The following is a 25,397-nucleotide window of genomic DNA, read 5'->3' as shown; positions in this document are numbered from 1 at the left end:
ATCTGACATGAATGAGGAGCAGTTTGCACTGTGAAAAAAGGGAATAAGAGAAAACCTGGTCTTAGGACACGAGAGCAGACCTACACATTTCGCTTTTACAGCTGTACCTCAATGAAATAGCTCATTTTCTTTTTACTATAAACTAAAAAGCTAGGTGAACACAAATGATGTTCTCCTTCAGCCATGTCGTTATGCCTATTTAATAAACAAAATATAAGGTGTCTCTTAAGTAGAGAAAACTTCACAAATATCTCTGAAGCCACCGCTGCATCCCTATACAACAACTAGCCCATCTGTGGGGAATATGGTCTGTGTTAATGTGGGGACAAACAACTGCCACGCAACCTTGCTAGGCAGAGAGCAAGTCTCTGAACTGGCAGATTAGACCACCTGGTCCTGCCAGACTGTCAGCCTATTTATACTCGGGAAAATAATTTACACCAGGACTGCCCAGAAGCATAGAGACGGAGACCAACGGGAGGCAGCTCTGTGACAATTCCAGCGTAAAAAAAGGAAGAAGGAAAAAAAGAGTCACTGTGTCCTGCTGCTGCAGTCTCATTCCTTATAAAGCTTTCCCTGCAGTGAGCAACAGAAAATTTTCCAGCTAAGAGCGAATACTTCTTCAGCCAAGAGAGACACCTCTCAGCATGTGAGAATTAAACAAAGGAACTGCTGTGTTAACATGACCCGAGTGTCCTGTCACCAGTGGAATCAGTGATGTGACTCTATTTTAAGGTTGCAATGATTTATAAGTGGATTTGATTAAAGATGTCACTTGAGAGACCCACAATATTACATGATGCAAGTTTGACATAAAACAAACAAACATCCTTTTGGTGACAGTAATGTGGCCTCCATACAGTAGAAGCTGTACAGAACTGCAATGAAGCCTCTGAACTAATGTCAGAGTTTCAAGCTGTAAAAACTGGTGTCAGTTATCAAAAAAATAGACAAATACATGAATACATATAACACAAGAAGGAAAAAAACTACAAAGGACAAGCAACAGCCTCTGGTCTAAAGTGTGGGCATGAATAAACTTTATGCAAGATCTGCTCTCCAAACTCTGGCAAATTCTGAAAGTAGTAAGGTTTTGCAGTAAACCACACTGCAATTAAATCAGGCAACGAGTCGTTTGAAAGCAAAACTTCCAAAGAGCTCTATTTTTTGCTCCTCCCGCGACTGACATTTTCCCATTAGTGGCACGGACACATAATTTGGTGGCACCAATATTTCATTTCAGAGAGCATTTCACGCAGTAATGAACATGTCACAAAGTGAAATTAATGTGTCACTGTGTTTAACAGATCCAATAAAAGTAAAGAATTTGAATCACTCAGAAATTACATATCAGACCCGTTATCACAGTTCATACAAGACCAGTGACAATTTATTCTACTGGTACTCTACTTAAATGTTCAATGTCATGAACTTAGCAGTCTCACTTGAAGCCACAACACACATTTGATTCTCAGCCACATTATCCTCCTAAGACTGACAGGCACGAGTGTGACATTGTGATTAGAGAAGAAAAGTCCTATTAGTAGAGCATCAGTGGAAGTAAACAAGCAGGAAATGGTGAACGTCTTCAGTTGTGCTGTCAGTCGACAAAAAAGCCCCTTGGTTAAAAAAGAAAGAAAGAAAGGAACTCAAATGTCTCTAAAGTTGTAAATCCCAAATCTGGATGGTGTATGCAACATTTTCAAAACAAATTTTCTTCTCAAATATGCAAGAAGCACCAAGTATGTTTGTTGGGGTGGCTCTAGGTCGGGAGGTAGAGTATGTCATCTAGAAACTGAACCTATGAAGTGCTCAGGTAGAAGAGCACTATATAAGAATCAGTCCATATACTCTATCTAATATTGCAGGGGTCTAAATACAGTTAGAAATTGTGTTGCAAATTCTCTCCATTTATATCCAGAAAAATAAATACTATGAAAACAGAAATATATAGATTGTTTTTGTTTAGGCTTGTTTACATCTTCTTTGTGACAAGAAGATTATCAAGCAAGGCTGTACAGTAAGAAAAGGAAGACGCACTAACCAGCATGGCTCTGCAGTGTTTTGATGTGGAAAAAGAACATTTTCCAACCCCAGCCCAACAGCTGCTCACAAAGCCGGCGATTTGCAGTGACCTGGCAACCAGAGACCATACAAAGTCAATGACGTTATGTGACTTCAACTGATGATGAACACTGGTTGTGCACTGAGTGGATCCCAAGACAAAGAAAGCACCCCACTGAAGGGACTACAGATGTGATCCCATATATAACAGGGTAGAAATAGTGCATTCTAGCTAAATTTGAAATTCGGAATTTCTGAGTTTCTGAGAATATGTTGGAGTGGTGTTTTTAAGTGGGAAAAAATAAAAAATAAAAACAAGCATTGTGTTGTATTGCTTGTGCCATTTTTCCTTACTTTTCCGTCTTTACTATTGGAACACACTCAACTTGGGAGTTGCATCCCTCTCAGCTTCCGAGGCAAATGGACCGCGGCACAAACACTTGAGAGAGTTACCTAGACAACCGGAGCCTGGAAGGTTGCTAGTGACCAGCCGTGAGTTTAAAAGCGATGTGTTACGAGCGACTCACTCCTTGTGTGGACGCAGCTTTACCAAAGGCCTTGGTCAAATGCACTTTGGAGAAATAATTTTAGAAAGAACAGATTCCACTCAATGTACACAGAAATAACTCCTGAGCCACTGTACTGCTTGTTCAACATGGAGATTTATTCAGACTTGCAGGAGTGACAACACTGTCATGTCACTATGTCATTCCCCATAAAAAATGGCTGGATATGACAAGGTACTGAGATTTGAAACACAAAATGTGGCAAAGAAAAAACAACTATGCTGTACAATCACTGCCGACGATGTGCATTATATACTCTACCACGCATGGTTCAAAATGGGCATACTGGGCCAAACTACTAAGTAACTGATGTTTGTCTAATGTGTAAACTTACTCACAAACATTCAGAGAAATATGTCAGAAGTTTATTGTGACTGAGAGTCAGCCAGTCCTAGTATTCCTTCTTCAATTGCTCTCAAGAAAGCAGCTCCAAAACCTTTTGATGACACAGAAAATACGAAAATCACAGATACTGTATGTGCATTAATGTGTTGGTGCGGCAGAGAGTGCTGAAGTGTGTGTGTGTAGGTGCTTCAACAGCCGTTTCAGCCTACTAGAAATTCAACCCCCAGCCTTCTTTGTGAAAATATAAAAAGGCTGGAGGCAGAGATGAGTTCAAGATATTGTAATTAGCTACCACCATCACAAAACTGCTGCTGTAGAAAATGTGAGAGAAAAAGACATTAGTGAGTTTCATGATGTGGTCACTGAAACAAAATGGTAATTGTACCATTTTTTAGACTGTATTACTTTGCCCACTTCTGCTTCATAGTTTGTGGTTACAGTATAACAAAAATTGAGGCTGGCACAAGGCAGATAGCAGGTCCTAATGGTGATGAAAACAGATCAACATAGAGGAGTTGCAATCAGTGTGCAAGACACAATACATTGATCTTACATGGAGGAAAAACTGCATACAAACACAAAAGTTTCATCAAGTAGATTCACATTTACCAAATCTGAGAGGCTGTGGATTTCATTACCACGAACAAATGTTATTCTATAAAAATTACTCCGTTAATATTGATGTGAAATTTTGATTATTCTAGCAATAATACCTGTTCTTTTCTCTGTGGGTACAGAGGTGAAAGAAAGCTTAATTCTGCGCCTGGTGGAGCAAAGTTGGTGTGTGTGTGTGTGTGTGTGTGTGTGTGTGTGTGTGTGTGTTGTTTGTATCAGAAGAGTTGATGAGACAGACAGAGGGAGATGGAATGAACCAAAGGTGAGAGCTAATATTAGCCTGCTGCTATGAATGGCAAGTTGTTTGGACAAGAAGATAACAACATAACTGCACGCCTGAAAAACATAGCATTTTATTTCTTGATCACCAAGGACAGATTTCTCTCACTAGTGAATTAGAAAAACTAAATACCTAAAAAAAACCTCATCTTAATAGACAAGGTAAATCACTGGTGATCACACAAATAGTGTGTGTCTGTATTTAAGATTAATATTGTACTTATTTCAAATGTCCCAGATATGTGTGGTACTGGAACCAGCGTTAACACTGCTAGCACCACCAGCATTCCTTTCTTGGTGGCTGGTTGTGCAAAATGCAGATATGTACTTCTCTGGTTTAAATGCCAGTTTACTCTGACAGCCTAGATCTATCCATCCATTCGCTTCCGCTTATCCTTTTCAGGGTCATGGGGGGCTGGAGCCTAGCCTAGCGGTCTTAGGGCGAGAGGGACAGGTTGCCAGTCTGTCGCAGGGCTAACACATAGACAAAGACAACATTCACGCTCACATTCACACCTGGAGTTTCCAATTAACCTATCCCCACTAAGTACATGTCTTTGGACTGTGGGAGAAAGCCGGAGTACCAGGGGAGAACATGCAAACTCCAAACAGAGAGACCCTTGCCTGATGGTGGAATTGAACTTCTTCCTGTGAGGCAACTAGGGATGGGTACCGGTGTCCGGTGCCATGATGGCACCGGTTCTGACATAAACGGTAGTAACCAGACCGAAAAGCAGCGCACATTTCGGTGCTTTATTTCGGTGCTTTTTTTTCCTGAGATGTCACACACTTCAGATTCTAGCCAATCATTTTACGTTTCCAAGGATAGTAGGCGGGGCCAGGTACGTACGTTCTGTTAGAGCAGAGCTACAGATTAAAAATGTCCAAGGCGAAGCGGTCAAAAGTCTGGCTGTACTTCACAGCAAAAGATGCAAACTCAGCAGCAACAAGTGCTTTAAGCTGATACTGTGATACTGTCAAAGGAGGTAACACCTCAAATCTGATGAAACAACTGGCGACGCATAGCGTTTTTTTTAAAGCCGAGAAATGCGCCGTATTTGATAGCTTGCTGCGAGACCTCACACCGAGCACATCTACTGCGGGTGTGGTGCCTGTAATCGGACCGGAGTTAGCAACATCCCCCAAAAACACGAAGAGGAGAGTCCTGGCCCCTAGCCCTGCCAGTGTAGCAGAAATGATGAGGATGATGATGCAGCAGCAGCCGTTCTTCTCTGCGTGAGTAGCTTCATGTTGTTCGAGTGTAATTTACGTTGAGTAGGCTAACCACGTTATTACATTAATGCATGTAAGGTGAACTAGCAAACATCATCATAGCTACATGCGGCTGTCTTCTTGTTTGATGGCAGATGCTCCCTTCACCCTGGCCAAAAAGGCTAAAATGACCAAAGAAAAAGTGGAAAACAGTTAAACATGAGAGGTTTAGGACAAAGTTTGTGTTTTTTCCATTGTTTAAGCACTGCTTCCAGCCAAGAGTGATGCCATATATGCCCCATAGCTGCAGAAAAGGCTAACATTGTTATCTTTTTACAAAAAAAACAGCTGAACATGAGAGGTTTTTGGACCAATTTTGTGTTCTCCATTCTTTAAGCACCAGTTTGAGCACCGTTTAAGCACCGGCACCGTTTCAAAAGTACCGGTTTGGCACCGGTATCAGATAAAACCTAAACGATACCCATCCCTAGAGGCAACAGTGCTAACCACTGCCCCAAAGCCTAGATACAACTGCTTATTGTGTATGGTCAACATGCTATAGATGTTGTACTATAGAGCGCTAGTTAACAGAGCTATTGCAGTCTTACTCCTCAGTTGACTTATTTAGAGGTTCCCATCACACAGATGGGAGTAAAAGGTCTGCTGGGCCTGTGTCAGTGCTGGGTGGCAATAAATCAGTTAGAGGTCAACTTTTACAAAAATCTTCTAAATGCAATAATTTGAGAACAAGGTGATCTAGGTGGTGTTTTGAAATTGATACCATAGATTTATCTGCTAAGAGGGTGATGAGTACCACTCACCCCAGACAGTATTTTATAAGTTGCTATTGGTGCATAAAGGTTAAAGAGGGGTCATTTTAGCCCATTTGGTACATGACTGCCAGGCAACATGATGATCTCATGATATCTGAAAAAACTCCAGGGGCCTAAGATGTGCAGAGATGTGCCAAGTTTTTCTTTTGCTGAACTCCTGATTGTGGAGGAGGAATTTGTGGACAAACAGATAGAGATTAGGTGTATTTCAGTAAGATAAGATTAATATCTGCAGCAACATTTCAAAGTCACTCAACTAGTAGCACATATGCCTTTTTGTCAAGCTACAAATTGTGACCACTATTAAGGTGTGTGAGCAGTATGATACATGTAAAAACAGATGTTCTTAGTGTTCAAAATAAACATAAATGGGAATGTTTTGCTTTGTTAGTGAAATCATTACAAAAGAAAAGCAACCTGTATTGTTCTCCCCCACTGTTGCAAGTCCCAGATAACAGCATAAAGAGATCATAGGGGATTTATCGGTCGCTTTTATTTAAAAGGAAGTGTTATTGTGTCACATGGATTGACACAGCAGTAATCCTCAACTATTACTCCTCCTACGTACCTTTCACCCGCTTACACTTGAATGTTAAACTGCAGCTATCAGAGAGCAGGCAGGGAAGGTAAAACAGAAGGACAGTAGGAAAATGCACATAGCACTTGATAGAAAATGGTTCATCAGGATGTTACATTACAAATTTCCAGTAATTTGGCCTGGTCTATAAAATTTCTGCACTAGTAACTCAATAGCAGGTAATATCCTCTCCATTTCAAACACACAGCATCATCTGGGATGCTCTCTATGTCAAATAGCTGTTTAGAGTAATCACCGGCAAGAGGCTGACGAACATTCCTAGGCAAGTATCACTGGCACTGAGTGCATGCGGTCATGTGGCCGGTACTGTGCAGGCTACTCTCAGCAAAAAAATTTGGGACAACAGTGTCAGTACTTTGGAGATGACTCAGATGAAAAAGAACAGAAAAAGCTCAAGTGGGAGTTTTTAGAGACAAGATGACCAGAAATCCAAAAATATCTTGCAGTGACAAAATGATCCCTGGTATGATGCAAAACTACCAAGTAGAGCTGGGCGATATATCGAGTTTTAAAAAAATATCGATATATTTTTATACGAGATATAAGATGTGACAATATCTTTTATATCGATATAGTCTATGTTACGTTAAAGCTATACTTGTGGAGCCGCAAGTTTGCCTCTCTTTCGTCCACTTTTGTCTTTACGCAACGTTACTCGGCCTCGCCCCTCCTTCACTGAATACAACTCCCCCTCCTCCCCCATCGCTTCACCTGCAGGAAGCGACAAGACGGACACGGCAAATCTCCGTTAATGAGTTACTGCGCATCGACCCGTGCGTGGGGCTGGACGCCGTCAACGTGTTAGCTAGCTAACCACGCTAACGAGCTAACCACGCTAACGCCATGCAGCCCAGAGGCGCTGCGCGGCCTAAAATCCTTGCATTTTCTCAAAAGTTGACAGCGCGCCTTATGTATGAATTCTGGTTGTGCTTGATGGCTGCGAACCGATTTTATGTGGTACACAGCGCTCAGCAATCTGTCAAAAAATGTTTTAGTACGACTTTGGTAAGCTACGGAGCTGCACCGCTTGATGGACTGTCAGAGCATTACGGCTACCGAGGAGCCTCGCGGAGTGATACGTACTGTGCTTCAACGTAATATTACCCTACTGTGTATAAGGACCATAAATGGCACCTGTTAAGAGACGTGGTTACGAAGAGGATTTCAAACTCAATGCTGTCAGTCACAGAGTAGAAGTTGGGAACAGAGCAGCTGTGAAATCTGTCTTTGTTACTATGCTCAGCGTCTTTTAGTTTACATTTTGACTGCACAATTGTGAGCTTTTTGTTATGCACAAAAACAACATTGTTTTCTTTTATTTATGGAGCATTATTATTTAATAAATGCTCATAATTTATTTTTGAGTAAATTTTATGTACATCTATGCTCTATGTTAATAAAAGTGCCTGTGTGACATCTGGGACACAGCTTTGACTAAGAACTCTCTTTTTGTTCTTACTTTATGGCTTTAAAAAAAAAAAAAAAAAATCGAGATATATATCTTATATCGCCATCTAGGTAAAAAATATCGAGATATGAATTTTGGGTCATATCGCCCAGCCCTACTACCAAGCATGAAGAAAGTGCTGCTCTCATACAATCTTTCACCTTGAAAGCTTTTCCCAAAGGCCGGAGTGACGGACATTCCTCTGTGCCCAGTTAAAAACAGGAGCTTTGACCCATTTGCTTCCACTTTGGGTATTAAAGTAGGACACTATATTGCCTACTGAGTATCCCATGAAAATATAGTATGTGTAAAATTAGAATGAGGGCTTAAACAGCATCTAGCTAATTCAGCTAGCTAGTTCAGGATCCAATTGCCTTTCTTGGGGGAATGAATACTTCTGAAGCTCTGGTAGGCAGCTCTGTGGGAGATAATGGCAATGCTTGGCTTGGTTGAAAACTCTCTGAAAACTCTTATGTCTCTCTGGACTCAGAAGGCATTACTGACCACCACCACCACCAATTTAAAGTGAAGCAATGTGACTGAGTGTGTCATGTGGTGTGTCAGGTATAATTTGCTGTGGCTATGGAGACTAATAAATCTCTACTTTTTGAACATACATTATTTAATTACGATAACCTATAAGCAGCCAACACAAACTATAACAAAATGCAATTGTCGCTCCTCCTTTTAGCATCTAGTGGCACTCAGCATGATTATTAATGACAGTAACAGATCATGTTAATGAGTTATGCTTGAAACAGGTAGCTACAAGCATTGTTGAATCCTCTGCAAATGAGTTTGATTGTGTGCTGGATGAGAATTGGCATCCGATGCATGGTCATTAACTGCGCAGTAGTGCAACGATCTTTAATTTCCTTCAAATCTCTTGTGAGTTTGGTGATTTCATTGCCAGAGACAAGACTTTCGGAACATTACAGGCAATGTTTGTGCAATTTTCAAATATATAGATAAACTATTATGATTTAATTTTTTTGGAACTGAATGGAAAGGAGCCAAAGACCACAACAAAACAATCAACAGAAACCAGAGAAAGGTTCACATTTTACACAATCAACTTAACTGGAGCCCCTGTTGCATATTTTATGTAGTCCAAATACATACACCCAACCTAACAACATGCTTTTGAACTGCAACGCAAACTACGCTGACTGGTTGAGATAAAGCTCAGATGTATTTCAAACTGCACTGACGACTGCACAAGAAAGCAGAATATAATCGAGGTTAGATAATTATTCCATGGCCAGAAAAGAAAAAAAAATACACTGCAGTATATTCAAATGAGCGAGGCTCTAATTGCATGTGCCCAAATGCACGCACAGAATCTAGTTCGGGAAAACTGTTTTACATTCAGCCCACATCTTCAGTAGTTAGGAGTTCTTAGGCAACAGGCAATTAGAGGCGATACCACTGCTCTTATCTGCTGCTGAATCTGAAGGCAGATTCCAGTAGTAATAGCCTGAGAGACAAGCGGCACCTGAGCCTCTGAGACAGCAATGAACAGTATACATCCTGCAAGCAAATTAACGCCAATACCTTTTTAACCGCCAACACCTCATTACAACTAAATTACTAAAAACTAATTTACTGCTTCATATCTACTATGAAACATAAAGGAAGCCAAAACATGAGTACACAACAGGTGTTTGTGTAGGCAGGCTTGGCCAACATCCGTTTACAGTTGCCATGATGTTGAAACTACACCACAAAAAAGTTAACAAAACTGAAATAAAAACAGGATGATTTTGTGAGAATTTAAGATAGAGACATAACTGTTTGTCCAATCCATCCACAACTGGTTTAAGGTGTTAGTTATAAAGTTTAACACTATTTCTAGACAGTAGAAATTAGAGAAGTTAGAGAAAAATAAGATGAGAGGAAGAATTCGAGAGCTTTTCCCCCCAAATGTTAAACTGTTAAATTGTATTGAATTAAATATTTTGAACTGACTGATTTACAGGAACATCTACAAGAGAAACATAATGATAAAAATTCAAGGCTAGTTCACATTAACGCTTCTTTTAGCCTCTTTAGAAATATTTTCAAAATCTGTCAACTGCCCAACTTTTTAAACAGACCTCCATTCTATCACAAGTATCAAGAAACACTGAATCCTAATCTCCACACACAGCTGCGTGCATCGCATGCATCGCATGCATCTCCTATTGTTGCAGCATGATGTAATTTTTTAATGGTACTTATAATGAATGATTAGACTCCCTGTGCTGCTTCAGAGTTTTTGGTATGCAGACATCAACCGCACATTAAATTTGACACACCATTAATAATTTGGTTCATTTCAAAAGTGAAGATGATAAATTAAGAAGTCGAAATAGAAAAAAGAAGTAAAAAACTTTGCATCTAGGGCTAAGTATTGAAGTGGAAGTCAGAGGTTGCGGGCTCTGTGGACTAAACAAAACTAAGTCCTCAGCTATAGTGGGAAAAAGTCCATGTTAATATATTTCACATATTACCAGACAGGGCTTATAACATAAGTACACCAGTGGTGAATTGCTTTCTTAGTCAGTTTGATTGGCATGAGCTCTGCATGCCATGGAGAAAATACCTGCATGCTGCAGCCATTGAACAGCTTCTCTCAAGCACCAGGTCACTTTACCCTGGCCATTAGAATGCTGGAGCAGTTTGGATTCATCTTGTAGTCTGCAAATGAGAGAAAAAACAGTATTAGGCTTACACTGCTAAAATACTTGTATTATCATCTTACTACATGGCTCTAAATCAGTTTTAGAGCTAGGAAACTAAAACAGAAACCACACAGTCCATTCTGATTTAGAGCATTTTACTTTTAGAGTCTAACCTGCAGCCTAAGGCACCTTTCTCTGTAATGATGCTGCATAAAAGCTCATTTCAGTGAGCCACTAGGCCAAAACACAGCAATGTGAAGTCATCTACTTTTCCAGAATGCAGTGTATGGCCATCAGGGAAAACGATAGCAAATCAAATGTGCGCAAACACATATCACGTAGAATAAGTTGAAGCATGGACCTTGAAGCACTGCACTAATTTGCTGTCTGCCTGGTGAGCACCAACAAAGAAGAGAAAGCTATTTCTTTGATTAACTTTCCAGAGGTGTACATTCAGACCTCAAAGGAGTACGAGGACGTAAACCACTGTCTTCGCATGTTAAGCCTTCACCCTGGGCTTGTTTATTTGTATTTCATATTTTTACCTGCACCCTGTGGCAAAATACCTGCACTTACAAAACCCCTTTTATTGTTTTTCCATTGTGCTATTGTCAGTGTCAAGGCCTCCAGTGGAGCACTAAACACTAAATGATTAGCAGACAATGTTGCTGCAATCCCTGAACTTTGGAGTGAGAAAAAAAACCTCACAAAGAATATAGTACTGTGAAAAAGTACTTGTCCCCTTCCTGATTTATTTTCTGCATATTTGTCACACTTATATGCTTCAGATCATCAAACAGCGCCCAAGGGTACCACAAGCAGTAGAGTAGCCAGGGATGGTTCTCCTGAACCATAGCCTCCTGACTAAGAGGTGAACTTGCTGGTGTGTTTCTGATCACTGTCCTGCTGCATAATCCAAACGAACTTGAGAATCAGGGCACAAATTGATGGCCAAACATTCGACTTCAGAATTTTGTGTTAGAGAGCAGAAATCATGGATCCATCAATTATGGCAAGTTGCTGTAGGTCATGAAGCAGCACCAGTAGTCCCAATACCACCACTATGTCGACTCTTGGTAAGACATTCTTTTTAAGAAATGTTGTGTTAGTTTCACACCAAATATAACACAATGTAAACTTTCCAAAAAGTTCAACTTTTTGGCTCGTCAGCCAACAAAACATTTTCTCAAAAGTCTTGGAGCTCATCAAGATGTGTATTGGCAAATGTGAAACAAACTTTTGAGTTCTTTTTGGTCAAGGGTACTTCAGCTTCAGGGTTGTGGGTGTTATAGATGCCACTGACTTTGTTTCTCTTGAGGTTCTATAGATCATGGCATAAGCCATAGTATTTTATATTTTTAGCCTATTCCACTTTGTTAGACAGGTTCTATATAACTGATTTTTTGATTCAACAGGTATGGTAGTAATCAAACCTGGGTGTGGCTAATAAAATTGAACCCAGTGTCAAACACATGTGAATTATTACAGTTAATTTATGATTTTACAAAGGGAAACAAGTACTTTTGGGTAATTTATCCATTAACGAAAATATCCTCATATAAAAATACTGGGGGCTGCCAGTGCTACCCTTCAGTCACCTAGTAACTGCACCTATGATATAAATTTGAAAATCCTTGGCGACTTCCTTCATGAGTTATCGCATTTCCGAGGTTTTCAGAAAATTTGACCTCTGAACTCCACTCTCAGTTCAAGGTCACTAAGATTCAGAACTCATTCAACATTTTTAGCAATACAAAAACTTTCAGTAGATGCGCCTGTGGTATGAATGTGAAAGTCATAGGTGACTTCCTTCTTGAATTGTTGCATTCACAAGGTTTTCAGAAAACTCGACCTCTGAACTTGACCTCTAAGTCAAAGTCACTGAGATTTAAACTTGTCCGCGATTTTTAGTAGCCGTCTCATCTATGGTATCGATTTTAAACTTCTATGTTGCCCAGTTCTCTAGTTTTTTCCCAGTTGGGTAAAAGCAATACCCCAGTTAAAAAAGGGAAATAAGGAGGTAGGGCTGGGCCATATTATACCGTTCACGATAATACCGGTATAAAGTTTGGCAACGATAGGAAAATGAAATATCGCGATAGAATGTGGGCAAAATGCGCATGCGCAGTGCCTTTGTTTTCATACGCACATGGCAGAAAAAGTATGGCGGCAATGGAGGATGACACGGACGAAGGCGCGTCTTTGAATGAAGCGGGTGAGCCAGAATTGGTCAGTAAAAACGGTGCAACTTCGGTGGTGTGGAAGTGGTTTGGTTTTCGTCCATCGGATACCCACCAAAGCAAAATTTTTTGTAGAACATGCAAGCGGGCCATCGCGGCGAAGGGAGGAAACACTACAAACCTATTTTATCATTTGAAGCAGAAGCACTCCTCTGAGTACAAAAAAGCCATTAAAGCACGTGAAGAGTTGTCCGCTTCAACTAGCGAGGTGGTAAGACCAAAGAAGATGACTCAACAAACAATCAACGTAGCTTTAAATAGCTCCATGCCTTATGACAAAAGTAACAAACGCTGGGGGGAGCTAACTAATGCAGTGACACATTGTTTAGCCAGGGATATGATGCCTATTCAGAGTGTGGAAAGAGAAGGTTTCAAAAAGATGCTTAAAACGTTCGATCCACGCTACAAGCTACCCACAAAGAAATACTTCTCTAAAGTCGCCTTGCCTGCTTTATATGAAGAGATCCGTACTGAGGTGTCAAATGCGTTATCTGCGGTGGAGTTTTTTGCGTCCACCACGGACATGTGGTCAAGCCGAACATCAGACCCCTACATGAGCCTCACAATACATTATGTGGACAAAGACTGGAAGCTACAAAACAAGTGCCTCGAAACATGTTTTTTCCCCGAGGACCATACTGGGGAAAATATAGCCAGAGTCTTAAAAGAGTTCCTCAGCTCGTGGAATCTTCAGGAGGAAAAACAAGTGTGTGTGACGACTGACAACGGGGCCAACATTGTGAAAGCCGTCGCACTCAACAACTGGACCAGACTTTCATGCTTCGGACATCGCCTGCACATTGCAATAGGCAAGTTAATTATAACGTCAGATTAAGAACTTATTGTATTAGTTTAAATGATGGTAATAATACTGTTTGTGTTATTAATCTCTGAATGTGGGTAGTTGTACTGCAAGATATGTATGTGTGTGTGTGTGTGTGTGTGTGTGTGTGTGTGTGTGTGTGTGTGTGTGTATATATATATATATATATATATATATATATATATATATATATATATATATATATATATATATATATAGCTGGATAGTGGTTAGACTACACGCCTTTGGAACAGAGGATCGCAAGTTCGATTCCTGCCTGGGCCGTCTGTATCCAGTAAGGGTCCTAAGGCTAGACCCCCTATGCTAAGCAAGCCTACCGCAGACATGAGCGAGACAGATAAATATGAAGGCATGCCGGCTCGGACGTCGCCCGGATCAACAAGGTCCGCGTCAGGTGTTGAGGAACCAGGGCACCCTGCTTGAAACCTGGATCCCCCGTAGCCGGTTACCAAGATTACGTGAAGTACCCTCAGAAGGTCTGCTAGATGATGTTAATGCAGCACTACGGGCAATACCTACAACCACGATTACCGACACTAACAAGCTGATCTGCAATACGCAGCAGTGATCAGTGAGATGCTTGGCTACAAGTTGAACAGCCACAAGGGGCAGTACCCTCCATGGAGAAGGAGGCTAGAGGGCAAGATCAAAGTAGCACGGAGAGAGGTTAGCCAACTAACGGAGTTGCAGAAAGGTGCGACAAATAAGGTGCCTAAGAAATACAGCAAGCTGTCCATACCTGAGGCCTTGGAAACTGCCAAGCAAAGACTCACAGCCTTGGCCAGCCGCTTGAGGAGGTACACCAGAGAGATAGAAGGCAGGAGAATAAACCAGCTGTTCTCCACAGAACCAGCAAAGGTGTACTCTCAGTGGCAAGGGAACAATAAGAGAACAGCACCACCAAGGCTGGAGACGGAGCAATACTGGAAGAGCATATGGGAGAAGGATGCAACCCATAACGGCAATGCTCAGTGGCTAGAGGATCTGAGGGCAGACCACAGCGACCTCCCTGAACAGGGTCCAGTAACCATCACAGTGGCAGATATCCAAGAAAGGGTCTCCAGTATGAAGAGTTGGACAGCACCAGGGCCCGACATGGTTCACGCCTACTGGCTGAAGAAGCTACCTGCACTCCACGAGCGTCTGGCAGCACAAATGAACCAGCTGCTAGTTAACGAGAGACACCCGGAATGGCTAACTGAAGGCCGGACGGTCCTGATCCCCAAGGACCCCAAGAAGGGACCGGTCCCCTCCAACTACCGACCAATAACCTGCCTCAGTACTACATGGAAGCTCCTGTCAGGCATCATATCGGCTAAGATGAACAGGCACATGGGTCAATACATGAGCGGGACACAGAAAGGAATTGGCAAGAATACCAGAGGCGCAAAACACCAGCTACTGGTAGACAGAACAATCAGCCGAGACTGCAAGACCAGACTGACCAACCTGTGCACTGCCTGGATTGATTACAAGAAGGCCTATGACTCAATGCCCCACAGCTGGATACTGGAATGCCTAGAATTGTACAAGATCAATGGGACCCTAAGAGCCTTCATCAGGAACTCAATGGGGATGTGGCGTACAACACTAGAGGCCAACTCCAAGCCCATAGCACAAGTCACCATCAAGTGCGGGATCTACCAAGGAGATGCTCTGTCCCCACTGCTGTTCTGCATAGGCCTGAACCCCCTCAGTGAGATCATTAACAAGACTGGCTACGGATACCGACTACGGAACGGAGCAGTTGTCAGCCACCTCCTGTACATGGATGACATCAAGCTGTATGCCAAGAGTGAACGAGACATCGATTCACTGATCCACACTACCAGGCTATACAGCAATGACATTGGAATGTCGTTCGGACTGGAGAAGTGTAGTCGGATGGTAACAAAGAGAGGGAAGGTAGTCAGAACTGAGGGGATTGAACTACCAGAAGGCAACATTGCAGACATAGAGGACAGTTACAAGTACCTGGGGATCCCGCAGGCAAATGGGAACCATGAAGAGGCCGCTAGAAAGGCTGCAACCACCAAGTACCTGCAGAGGGTCAGGCAAGTCCTGAGGAGTCAGCTGAATGGTAAGAACAAGATCCGGGCCATCAACACATACGCCCTGCCCGTGATCAGATACCCTGCTGGGGTAATAAGCTGGCCAAAGGAGGAGATAGAAACCACTGACATAAAGACAAGAAAGCTCCTTACCATGCATGGAGGGTTTCACCCCAAGTCCAGCACCCTGAGGCTATACGATAAGCGGAAGGAAGGGGGCCGGGGACTGGTGAGTGTCAGCACCACAGTCCAGGATGAGACAAGGAACATCCAAGAATACATTGGGAAGATGGCCCCAACTGACCGAGTGCTCAGTGAATACCTCAGGCAGCAGAAACCCAAGAAAGAGGAGGGAGACGAGGAACCATCATGGAAGGACAGGCCCCTGCACGGTATGTACCACCGGCAGATAGAGGAGGTGGCTGATATCCAGAAATCCTACCAGTGGCTGGACAAAGCTGGACTGAAAGACAGCACAGAGGCACTAATCATGGCAGCACAAGAACAAGCTCTGAGCACAAGATCCATAGAGGCTGGGGTCTATCACACCAGGCAAGACCCCAGGTGCAGGCTGTGTAAGGATGCCCCAGAGACAATCCAGCACATAACAGCAGGGTGCAAGATGCTAGCAGGCAAGGCATACATGGAACGCCATAACCAAGTGGCCGGCATAGTGTACAGGAACATCTGTGCTGAGTACAACCTGGAAGTCCCGAGGTCAAAATGGGAGATGCCCCCAAGGGTGGTGGAGAATGACCGAGCTAAGATCCTGTGGGACTTCCAGATACAGACGGACAAAATGGTGGTGGCTAACCAACCGGACATAGTGGTGGTAGACAAACAGAAGAAGGCGGCCGTAGTGATCGATGTAGCGGTTCCGAATGACAGCAATATCAGGAAGAAGGAACACGAGAAGCTGGAGAAATACCAAGGGCTCAGAGAAGAGCTGGAGAGGATGTGGAGGGTGAAGGTAACGGTGGTCCCCGTGGTAATCGGAGCACTAGGTGCGGTGACTCCCAAGCTAGGCGAGTGGCTCCAGCAGATCCCGGGAACAACATCGGAAATCTCTGTCCAGAAGAGCGCAGTCCTGGGAACAGCTAAGATACTGCGCAGGACCCTCAAGCTCCCAGGCCTCTGGTAGAGGACCCGAGCTTGAAGGATAAACCGCCCGCAGGGGCGTGCTGGGTGTTTTGTATATATATATATATATATATATATATATATATATATATATATATATATATATATATATATATTAGAGAGAGAGAGATGTGTGTGTAAATAATTGTGTGTTATACAACTTAAATGTCACATTCCACACCGCATTAATAGTGCTGTTGAAACTGTGTTTCCTTTTAAATGTATGTCTTTTAGAAAGAAGTGTGAAGGACCCAAGGATCGAACGAGCAGTTGGAGTGGGAAAGAAGATTGTTGCTGCTTTTGGCCATAGCTGGAAGCGCCAGCGAGCTCTGCAGGCTGCCCAAAAGGAACTGGGCCTACCAGAACACAAACTCATAACTGAATGTTGCACTCGTTGGGGTTCAAAGCAGAGAATGATCCAACGGCTGCTGGAACAAGAAAAAGCTATAACACAGGTTTTAGCTGCTGATAAAACCACAAGGCACCTCATGTTGACATGGCAAGACATTGAAGTGCTTGACTCGGTCAGCACTGCACTGAATCCACTCCTAGAGTTTACAGATGCTTTCTCTGCTGAAGAGTATGTAACCATTTCATGTGTTAAGCCTGTTCTTCAGATGTTTAACAATGACATGTTAAAAGTAAAAGAAGGTGACACTGAGCTGACCAAAGACATCAAAACAGCAATACTTGACTACATGAACAAAAGCTACACAGACAGTGTCACAGAGAGGCTTGTTAACATGGCTTCTTTCCTTGATCCACGGTTTCATACAGAATATTTCAGTGAGAGAGAAAGCAAAGCCATCAAAGTTCAAGTCATGAGTGAACTAGAGCATCTTGTCCCACACCAGGGTATCACAGGTTTTTCAGAAACACTTCATACATCTACTGGTGACCAAACAAATCAGGGAGCTGTTAAAAAGCAAAAGAAGAGTCTCGGGAGTTTTTTGAAGGGACCAGTTAGTGGCAAGATGGAGGTAACTGCAGAGAGGTTATCATCTGAACTGAGATGTTATGTGAATAGTCCACCAGCAGACAGTGAGTGTGATCCTCTTTCGTGGTGGAAAGTTCACACAGTAAACTTTCCCCACATCAGCAGATTAGCTAGGAAATACCTCTGCATTCCAGCAACTAGCTCTGCATCTGAAAGGTTGTTCAGCACAGGTGGAAATGTTGCAACTTGTCAAAGGTCCTCCCTTAAGCCCGCATCTGTGAACATGTTAGTGTTTCTGACAAAGAATCTTAAAACTTGAAATGTAGAAAAACTTCCAGGAGCAGTAGCATAATTTATCTGTTTTTTGTTTGTTTTGTTTTTACTCAAGAGTTTGTGCAATATTATTATTTGACTTATTGATTTTGCACACTGCACTTTTGTTACAAAGCACCTCTTAAGTTTTGTGGATATACATGATTATGGATAACCATGTATATAACAGGATAACCACTGTTGAATTTTGTGTGGCTGTAATGCACGTTAAAATAAACAGCTGCTTGTTTAAACAAAAACAAATTGATGGGGTTTTTTTCCACTAAAAAAGTTGTAGAGTTGTATTTTGTTTTGCGTCAATTATATCGTCAGTTATATCGTTATCGCAAATTTTCAAATCTATATCGTGATAAATATTTTTTGCCATATCGCCCTGCCCTATAAGGAGGGGGGAAATACTTTTCAATGCACTGTAGATTTCTTAAGATAAATAAGAATCTGATCAAATCAAGGTTGTTTAAAAATATAGGCAAAGAATTACTACAATGTATACAGCAGCTCTGCAGGTCACTGAAATATGTAGGTATTTCCAGTAGTTTGAAAGTAGGAAAATAAAAGCACCACATACTATTTTGACATGTCTTTTTCATGCCCCCAACTTGCCGTCTCATTACAGTCATGACATCTCCAGACTAAACTACTGAGTTGACGCATAACCACAATGCTAAGCAGCTCCTACAGCAGACTGAATCAAACTAGGGTGTTTTTTGGCTGTTTTGTACGTAAACACAACAAATGTGTGGATGCTGGTGTGTCTGTTCTGCTGAGAGAAACCACATTTGGATTTTGTTTTGACCAATTACATCAGTAGGCTGGTTTAAGAGTAAATCTATGACCCTTTTAGCATTTACACTGCAACAGGAAAACAGTGCCACCATGACCATGAATGTGACAGCAGAAGGTAAAGATTTGGATAGCAGCTCACACGTGTTGAATAAAGGTGAATATAATCGTAAAAATGTTGGTTTTTTTTACCATGAATCGCCTGTACTTCCAGCGAAGCTTAGGAGCTAATCACGACTTAACTCATTGTATTACAAGGAGCCAACGCACTTTCTCAGTACTGCTATAATACGATGACTCTGGCCCTTACCAAATCTCCAACTACACCCAAGTCCACCCACACCCTCTCAACATCCGACTCACACTAGCAAAGAAACCATTAACAGTAATGAGAATCAATGGGGGTGTTAAAAGTATTGGCAGGCTACCCTAGGAGCTGCTCTCTGTGCCATCTTTATTAGTCTGAAAAGAGACCCAGCCTCTAGCCTGCCAGCTCTAAATAGGAGTGCATTGATCAGAAGGTCAGGCCAGGCTGAATCCAACCCTTTAATTGTCTGCGCCACTCCTCATTCTCATTCCAGCAGCTGTCAGTCGACTCCCAGGTAAACCAAGGCCAGCATCACACGTGGTAGTTCTTACAGAAGTGGGCCTTTAAGGCTCAGACAGAATGTAAGCCATAGGTAACAGGAAGAAGAAATGAAAAGTTATTTCTCATGACATATTCATCTTAATCAGTTGAGAGAAAACCACCACTGATCCCACAACACACACAAACATACACAGTATTACACTTACTCTCAGCAGATGAAAGCTACCTTTTAATTCACTTACTTAATGCATTTCTCAAATTCAGCTCAAGAAAGGCTTCCCATCACGCTGTACTTTCCTTTAACACCTTTTTACAAGACATATTATGTTCTTCTTCAAGTGATATAATCTCCTTTACGGACACAGTAACATTAAACCACTTTGTAAGACTGCTATGCCAGGCCCCCACCTCTACATAAACCACACTACAAGTGGCACTACAAGTACAACAGGCTTATAAGGTCATAACCTTCGAGGGATGACGATCTAGTATTAAAGAATCTATGCTATAGTCTTTGAATTAACTGTTAGCCAGTTAAAGGAACCATGGACACATCTTCCAAAATACAAAACAAATACAAGCACCCAGTCAGTGCCGAAAAAGAGATTCTGTGTCTCTCTATGCATTTGCATATTTGTGAAGCAGATAAATTCACTTCCTCATTAAGTTTAATTACCGTTTTAAAATATGGATATGGACTTATCAGCTCCTCCCTGCTAACCTCTATTTATATATTTTTAGATTAAATATATATACAAGTCTGACTCAGAAAATTCCTTTTAAGTTTTAAATATATTTTCATATATTTATAAGATGGATAAAGAAAATGAAAACATGACCACAAACTATCTCCCAAGAAAAAGTTTAAACGCTAACATTAGAAAGTTTATATATCAGATTCTAGCACTTGCCCCGACTGAAAAAAAAGATAGTCAAATCCTTTTGCACCTTAATCCAGATGTCTGGCTGCTTCAGACAGCGCTTTGTCAGAATTGTTTCCTGGCTTTAGAGCTGGAGTCATTTCAGATTTCTTGGCGACTAATCAGATGCCATCATTCATCAAAAAGTTGCAGTGACAGGGCCAAGCCTGTCTTTACAAAATCTAGCAGGGTAAGATTGCATTGCAGTTGTACAGTGATTTGAAGCTCTAGTGTGTGTCGAATATGTCTGGCTGTCAGCCTCCTACATATATTTCATTACAGGATGGTAGCAGAGGTAAATAAATAGGTTTACTTAATATGTTGCACTCCATAAATCCCACAAAAAAGCTCAGATAAAACTGAAAAAATTAAGACAAAACCAAGAACACAGGCAAGGCAAGGGCTTGGAAATCTAATTTTCATAGCGTGAAATATGTAGATGTCATTCATACTGCACGGCAGCCCGGATAAAGTATGCAATGATGTTGTGACCACTTTTTTGCTATAATCAAAGTCCTCACAGCTCATCACTACAACTGAAAATTTAGTGCAATCAGTAAGATTATTGCCTATCATCAGCAGTGGCTGATTAAAAGTGTGGCTTTCATCTTTATGAAAAACATGGCATTTGTGCAAGTAATTGGTCTGCCCAGAAGGATGGCCCACTCTGAGGTCATCCATAGATGATCAGGTAATCGGTGCAAAACAAAAGTGTTCAGCTCATGAATTACAAAAGTCATGCACGTCTGATATCTGAAAATATATAATCTATATAGAGATATAATAAACACATGACTATTTCCTGTGCTGGATTAACTGTAAAGTACATCCAGCACCTCTCTACTTGTCAATGTCATTGCAGCTTCCAGACTTACTCGGCTATGAAATTAATTTACTTCACACCTTTTGGAGACTTCACATAAGATCAGTATCCACTGAGATGTGATGAGAAGATTTAGCCTAAAGCCGGAATCCATATAGCCTAAATGACTAACCACGGGGAGTGATAAAGTGCATTGTCCTGAGATGGTTAGACCAATTTCAACAGCAATGCAGTGTGCCGGAGGAAAGAGGTATTGGCTGTGTACAGCAGGTCTGTGAACTCAGTGGAACCAGTTATCAAGCCATAAGCAATGCAGTGAAAGTAATACCAAAGCATACATTTAACCTGTGTCTGCATTGTATTCCCATTGCTAAATTTGCATTTATCTCCTATGCTACATACCTGTGTAGGCCTACAGCCTATCCCAGGTGGCAGATGGAGTATGGCTGAGGTCACTGCTCTATTTTCAAATCCTCCTGGGAAGCTTACAGCATATGCTCCCATACTGTCATTTAAGCTAGTTTATTTTAGCAGTGAAAAAGTAGGTGATGTTTGAAGTTAAGAAACAGATTTATTTTTAACAGCAATTTGAATGAAGTAGAGCAGACAGCAACACAAGATTGCTACAAGGGAGGTGACTATAATTAAAGTTACCATGCCAACTAAATGTCTTCATCTTTGCCCTCATCATATCCCTGCAGTGCACACAAACTTAAAATCAGAAACAGAACGTCAGTGACGTAGTAGTTCATCCACCTCAATTCAAATGTTTTGTAAAGGTTTTTTTAACCTGTCCCATCCTCACAATGCTTTCACAACTGCTAATGATCTTCTTGTGTATCTGATGTTCTCTCATTTTAATTATTTATTCATTACTTGGGTGTCAAATGCTTCCGTGCTGTCACAGCGTCTGGCACCGTGTAGATAAGTCGATATACATATATGTATATATCAGGGGTGCAACGATACACAAAATTCACGGTTCGGTTTACATACAGACAGACAGATATAGTATATATATATATAAGATAATATGTTAATTATGACCACAGGACCATTTTCCAGTTTGCCTTAGCTCATCTGGTTTTTAACATTATACAAAGTGTTCTTTGCACATAAGTTAAAATTAAAAAAACAAACAAACTTTGCTCTCTGCATTAAAATATAGGGTTTCAAGGATTTGTCAGCAACTCCATTTCATTTCAGTTTAGAAGACAAAAAGAGTCTGTATTTTAGATAACTAGCATGTGCTACATATTAAAAATGCACATGGCTAAAGTACATAACTATTTAAATGTGAACTCTGCAGTTCTGTTACATAAGAAAACACAAATAAGTATTTCCCAAGTTCGTTAAACAGAGCAATAAATTTTTTAGCACCTCTTTTCTAAACGTCCAAACTTTATTTGGATTATTTGCTATAATCCAACCTGTTCTTAAAAAAAGTAATCTCGATCAAAATGATTATGCCAATTATAGGCCGATTTCCAAACTTCCCTTCGTGGCTAAAATTCTTGAGAAGGTAGTTCTGCTTCAACTTCAGACCTACCTGGATGAGAATAACATTAATGATAAATATCAATCGGCCTTTAAACAACACCACAGCACTGAATCAGCACTGCTCCGAGTTTTTAATGACCTTTTACTAATGGCTGACAATGGACGCCCCTCTGTCCTAGTGCTATTGGATCTTTCATCGGCATTTGACATGGTTGACCATAACATACTATTGGCGAGACTAGAGCACACTGTAGGCATCAAGGGCGCTGCCTTGGATTGGTTTAAATCTTACCTCTCCGATCGGCTCTCTTCGGTTCACTTGGCCACCTCCTCCTCCTCCGCTGTACCTGTTTGCTGTGGTGTCCCCCAGGGATCTGTGTTAGGCCCTACCCTGTTCTCACTGTATATGCTTCCTTTAAGTGTCATTTTTGAGAAATACCACATTGCCTTTCACTATTATGCCGATGACATCCAGATCTATTTTGAGCTGAATGATGATCTAGCTATGTCCGTGAGTAACTTTCGAGAGTGCATGTGTGAGGTCAAGCAATGGCTTCTGGCAAATTTTCTTATCCTTAACGATAAGAAAACTGAAATTATGATCTTTGGCAGTGACGCTCTTCGTGCCAAACTTCATGATGCTTTTGGTTTTCTCACTAGTTCTTTCCCTGACACTGTTAGGAATTTGGGTGTGCTACTTGACAGCTCATTTAAACTTGATAAACAAGTGTCTGCTGTCGTCAGATCTAGTTTCTACCAACTTCGCCTTATTTCCAAGGCCAAACACTACATCCCGCACAATGACTTGGAAAAGCTTATCCATGCCTTTGTAACGTCAAGACTAGATTACTGTAATTCACTTTATTATGGTCTCCACTCTACCCTTTTACATAGATTACAGACAGTCCAGAATGCCGCTGCACGCATTCTAACTAAAACTAAGAAGTTTGCTCACATCACTCCCGTCCTTGCTGATCTGCACTGGTTGCCTGTGAAATTTCGTATTCAATTTAAAATTCTGTTGTTTACTTTTAAAATTACTAATAACACAGGGCCAAGTTATCTTAAGGAACTCTTAAATTCATATCTTCCTACGAGGGCCTTAAGATCTTCCTCACAGTTATTGTTGGTTCAGCCCAGATCTCGCTTGAAGTCTAGAGGTGATCGAGCGTTTGCTCTAGCTGCACCTGAGCTGTGGAACAGTCTCCCGATTGGCATCCGGGCGTCTGACTCTATTCAATCTTTTAAATCACGGCTTAAAACATATCTGTTTGAACTTGCTTTTTCTACTAGTTAAATTCTCACCTCGCTTCTAGTGAGTTATTCTATTAATGTGTCTGGTTGTTTTGCGTTGTCCTGCGCTGTCAATGTTTTCTATCACTGTGTTTGATGGTACAGCTTTACTCTGCTATAGCTGTGTGCTATAGTTTATTCTTATTAGTGGTCTTTACCTGTGAACATAATCTCACACTTATATGACTCTGACATTATAGTGCTAATTATTTTATTATTTTATTGTTGCGTTGTCTATGTTCTCTATCACTGTGTATGATGGTACAGTTCTACTTTGCTATAGCTGTGTGCTATAGATTATTCCTATTAGTGGTTTTTACCTGTGAACATAATCCCACACTTATATGACTCCGATGTTTTAGTGTAAATCATTTTATTGTTTTATTGTTTTATGTAAAGCACTTTGGCATGCCCCTGGCTTTTTAATGTGCTCTATAAATAAAGATTGTTGTTGTTGTTGTTGTTGTTATTTCTGATGCTTGACATTATTTTACTTTGCATACAGAAAAAACAATTATTTCACAAAAAAAAAAACATGATTCTAACAGTCAATTGTGTATCCTTTTTGCTGGATAACGCAGTCGCAGTCATTTGTTGAAGTTTTCAACAATTCTTGCACACATCTCCTGATCAATCCCAGCCCAAATCTTTCAACCTCCTATAGATTTAAAAGTCTTCTGGTATAGACTTTGGCCTTGAGTTAACCCCACAAATTTTAAACAAGATTCACATCAGGGTGTCGTATGTTCTGGGTCGTGGTCATGCTGGAAGACAAAGTGGCGACTCACATCCAGTTTTGCTGTTTACACAGATGGGCAGTAACGCGTTACTTGTAATGCGTTATTGTAATCCGATTACTTTTTTCAAGTAACGACTAAAGTAAGGGATTACTGTTGCAAAAACGGTAATTAACCGTTACTTTCCCGTAGGAACGCTGCGTTACTGCGTTACTAAAACCGTGATTTTTTTGCGAGAATGTCTCATGACAGTGACGTAAGCGAGCGCGACGTTAGTGACAACAGCTGTGTGCAGATCAACAGTGGATAATATATGGAGTGCAGAGAGAGTATGAGCGTGCAGCGTTTAAAGCGTGGAAGTACTGACCTTACTTTGAGTTTGATTCCATAAAAAGTGACATTAGTGTCCGCTGTGCGTGGGAAGAAAACTTCTTTTTACAGCGAAAAAACCCCTAAACTTCCGAGCAAGCACCGAGTAGCTACGACGTAATGGGAAACTCACAGAGAAACTCGCGGATTCTTCCACTGACCGCGGCACACCTGCACCAGGGTAACCCTCCGCCTACCCCACTCCTGCTTTACAGG

The 25,397-nt window shown here is 41.3% G+C and overlaps 1 protein-coding gene across 8 annotated transcripts in view; it reads right to left on the bottom strand.

Annotated features, from left to right (window-relative positions):
• The window catches only part of enox2 (ecto-NOX disulfide-thiol exchanger 2), a 192,161-nt gene that overhangs the window by 154,961 nt on the left and 11,803 nt on the right, over positions 1-25,397 (bottom strand). For 7 of the 8 annotated variants that reach the window (XR_015130404.1, XR_015130406.1, XM_086300899.1 and 4 more), the window contains one exon: positions 10,544-10,638. Coding sequence is in view for 2 of the 8 variants with exons in the window: in XM_086300899.1 (XP_086157025.1) it covers positions 10,544-10,638 (95 nt within the window). In the remaining 6 variants the exon portion in view is untranslated. Of the gene's footprint in view, positions 1-2,044; positions 2,136-10,543; positions 10,639-25,397 lie in introns of all 8 variants that reach the window. The other variant, XM_086300875.1, reaches the window with a different exon arrangement.

The sequence above is a fragment of the Aulonocara sp. 'chitande type north' Nkhata Bay genome, linkage group LG2 (assembly GCF_057382095.1).
Source record: "Aulonocara sp. 'chitande type north' Nkhata Bay isolate Kocher_YH1m ecotype deep benthic linkage group LG2, A_spYH_male_GT1.1, whole genome shotgun sequence".
Lineage (NCBI taxonomy): Eukaryota > Metazoa > Chordata > Actinopteri > Cichliformes > Cichlidae > Aulonocara > Aulonocara sp. 'chitande type north' Nkhata Bay.
The sequence above is the reverse complement of the archived record's forward strand: the minus strand, read 5'-3'. Positions and strand labels throughout refer to the sequence as shown.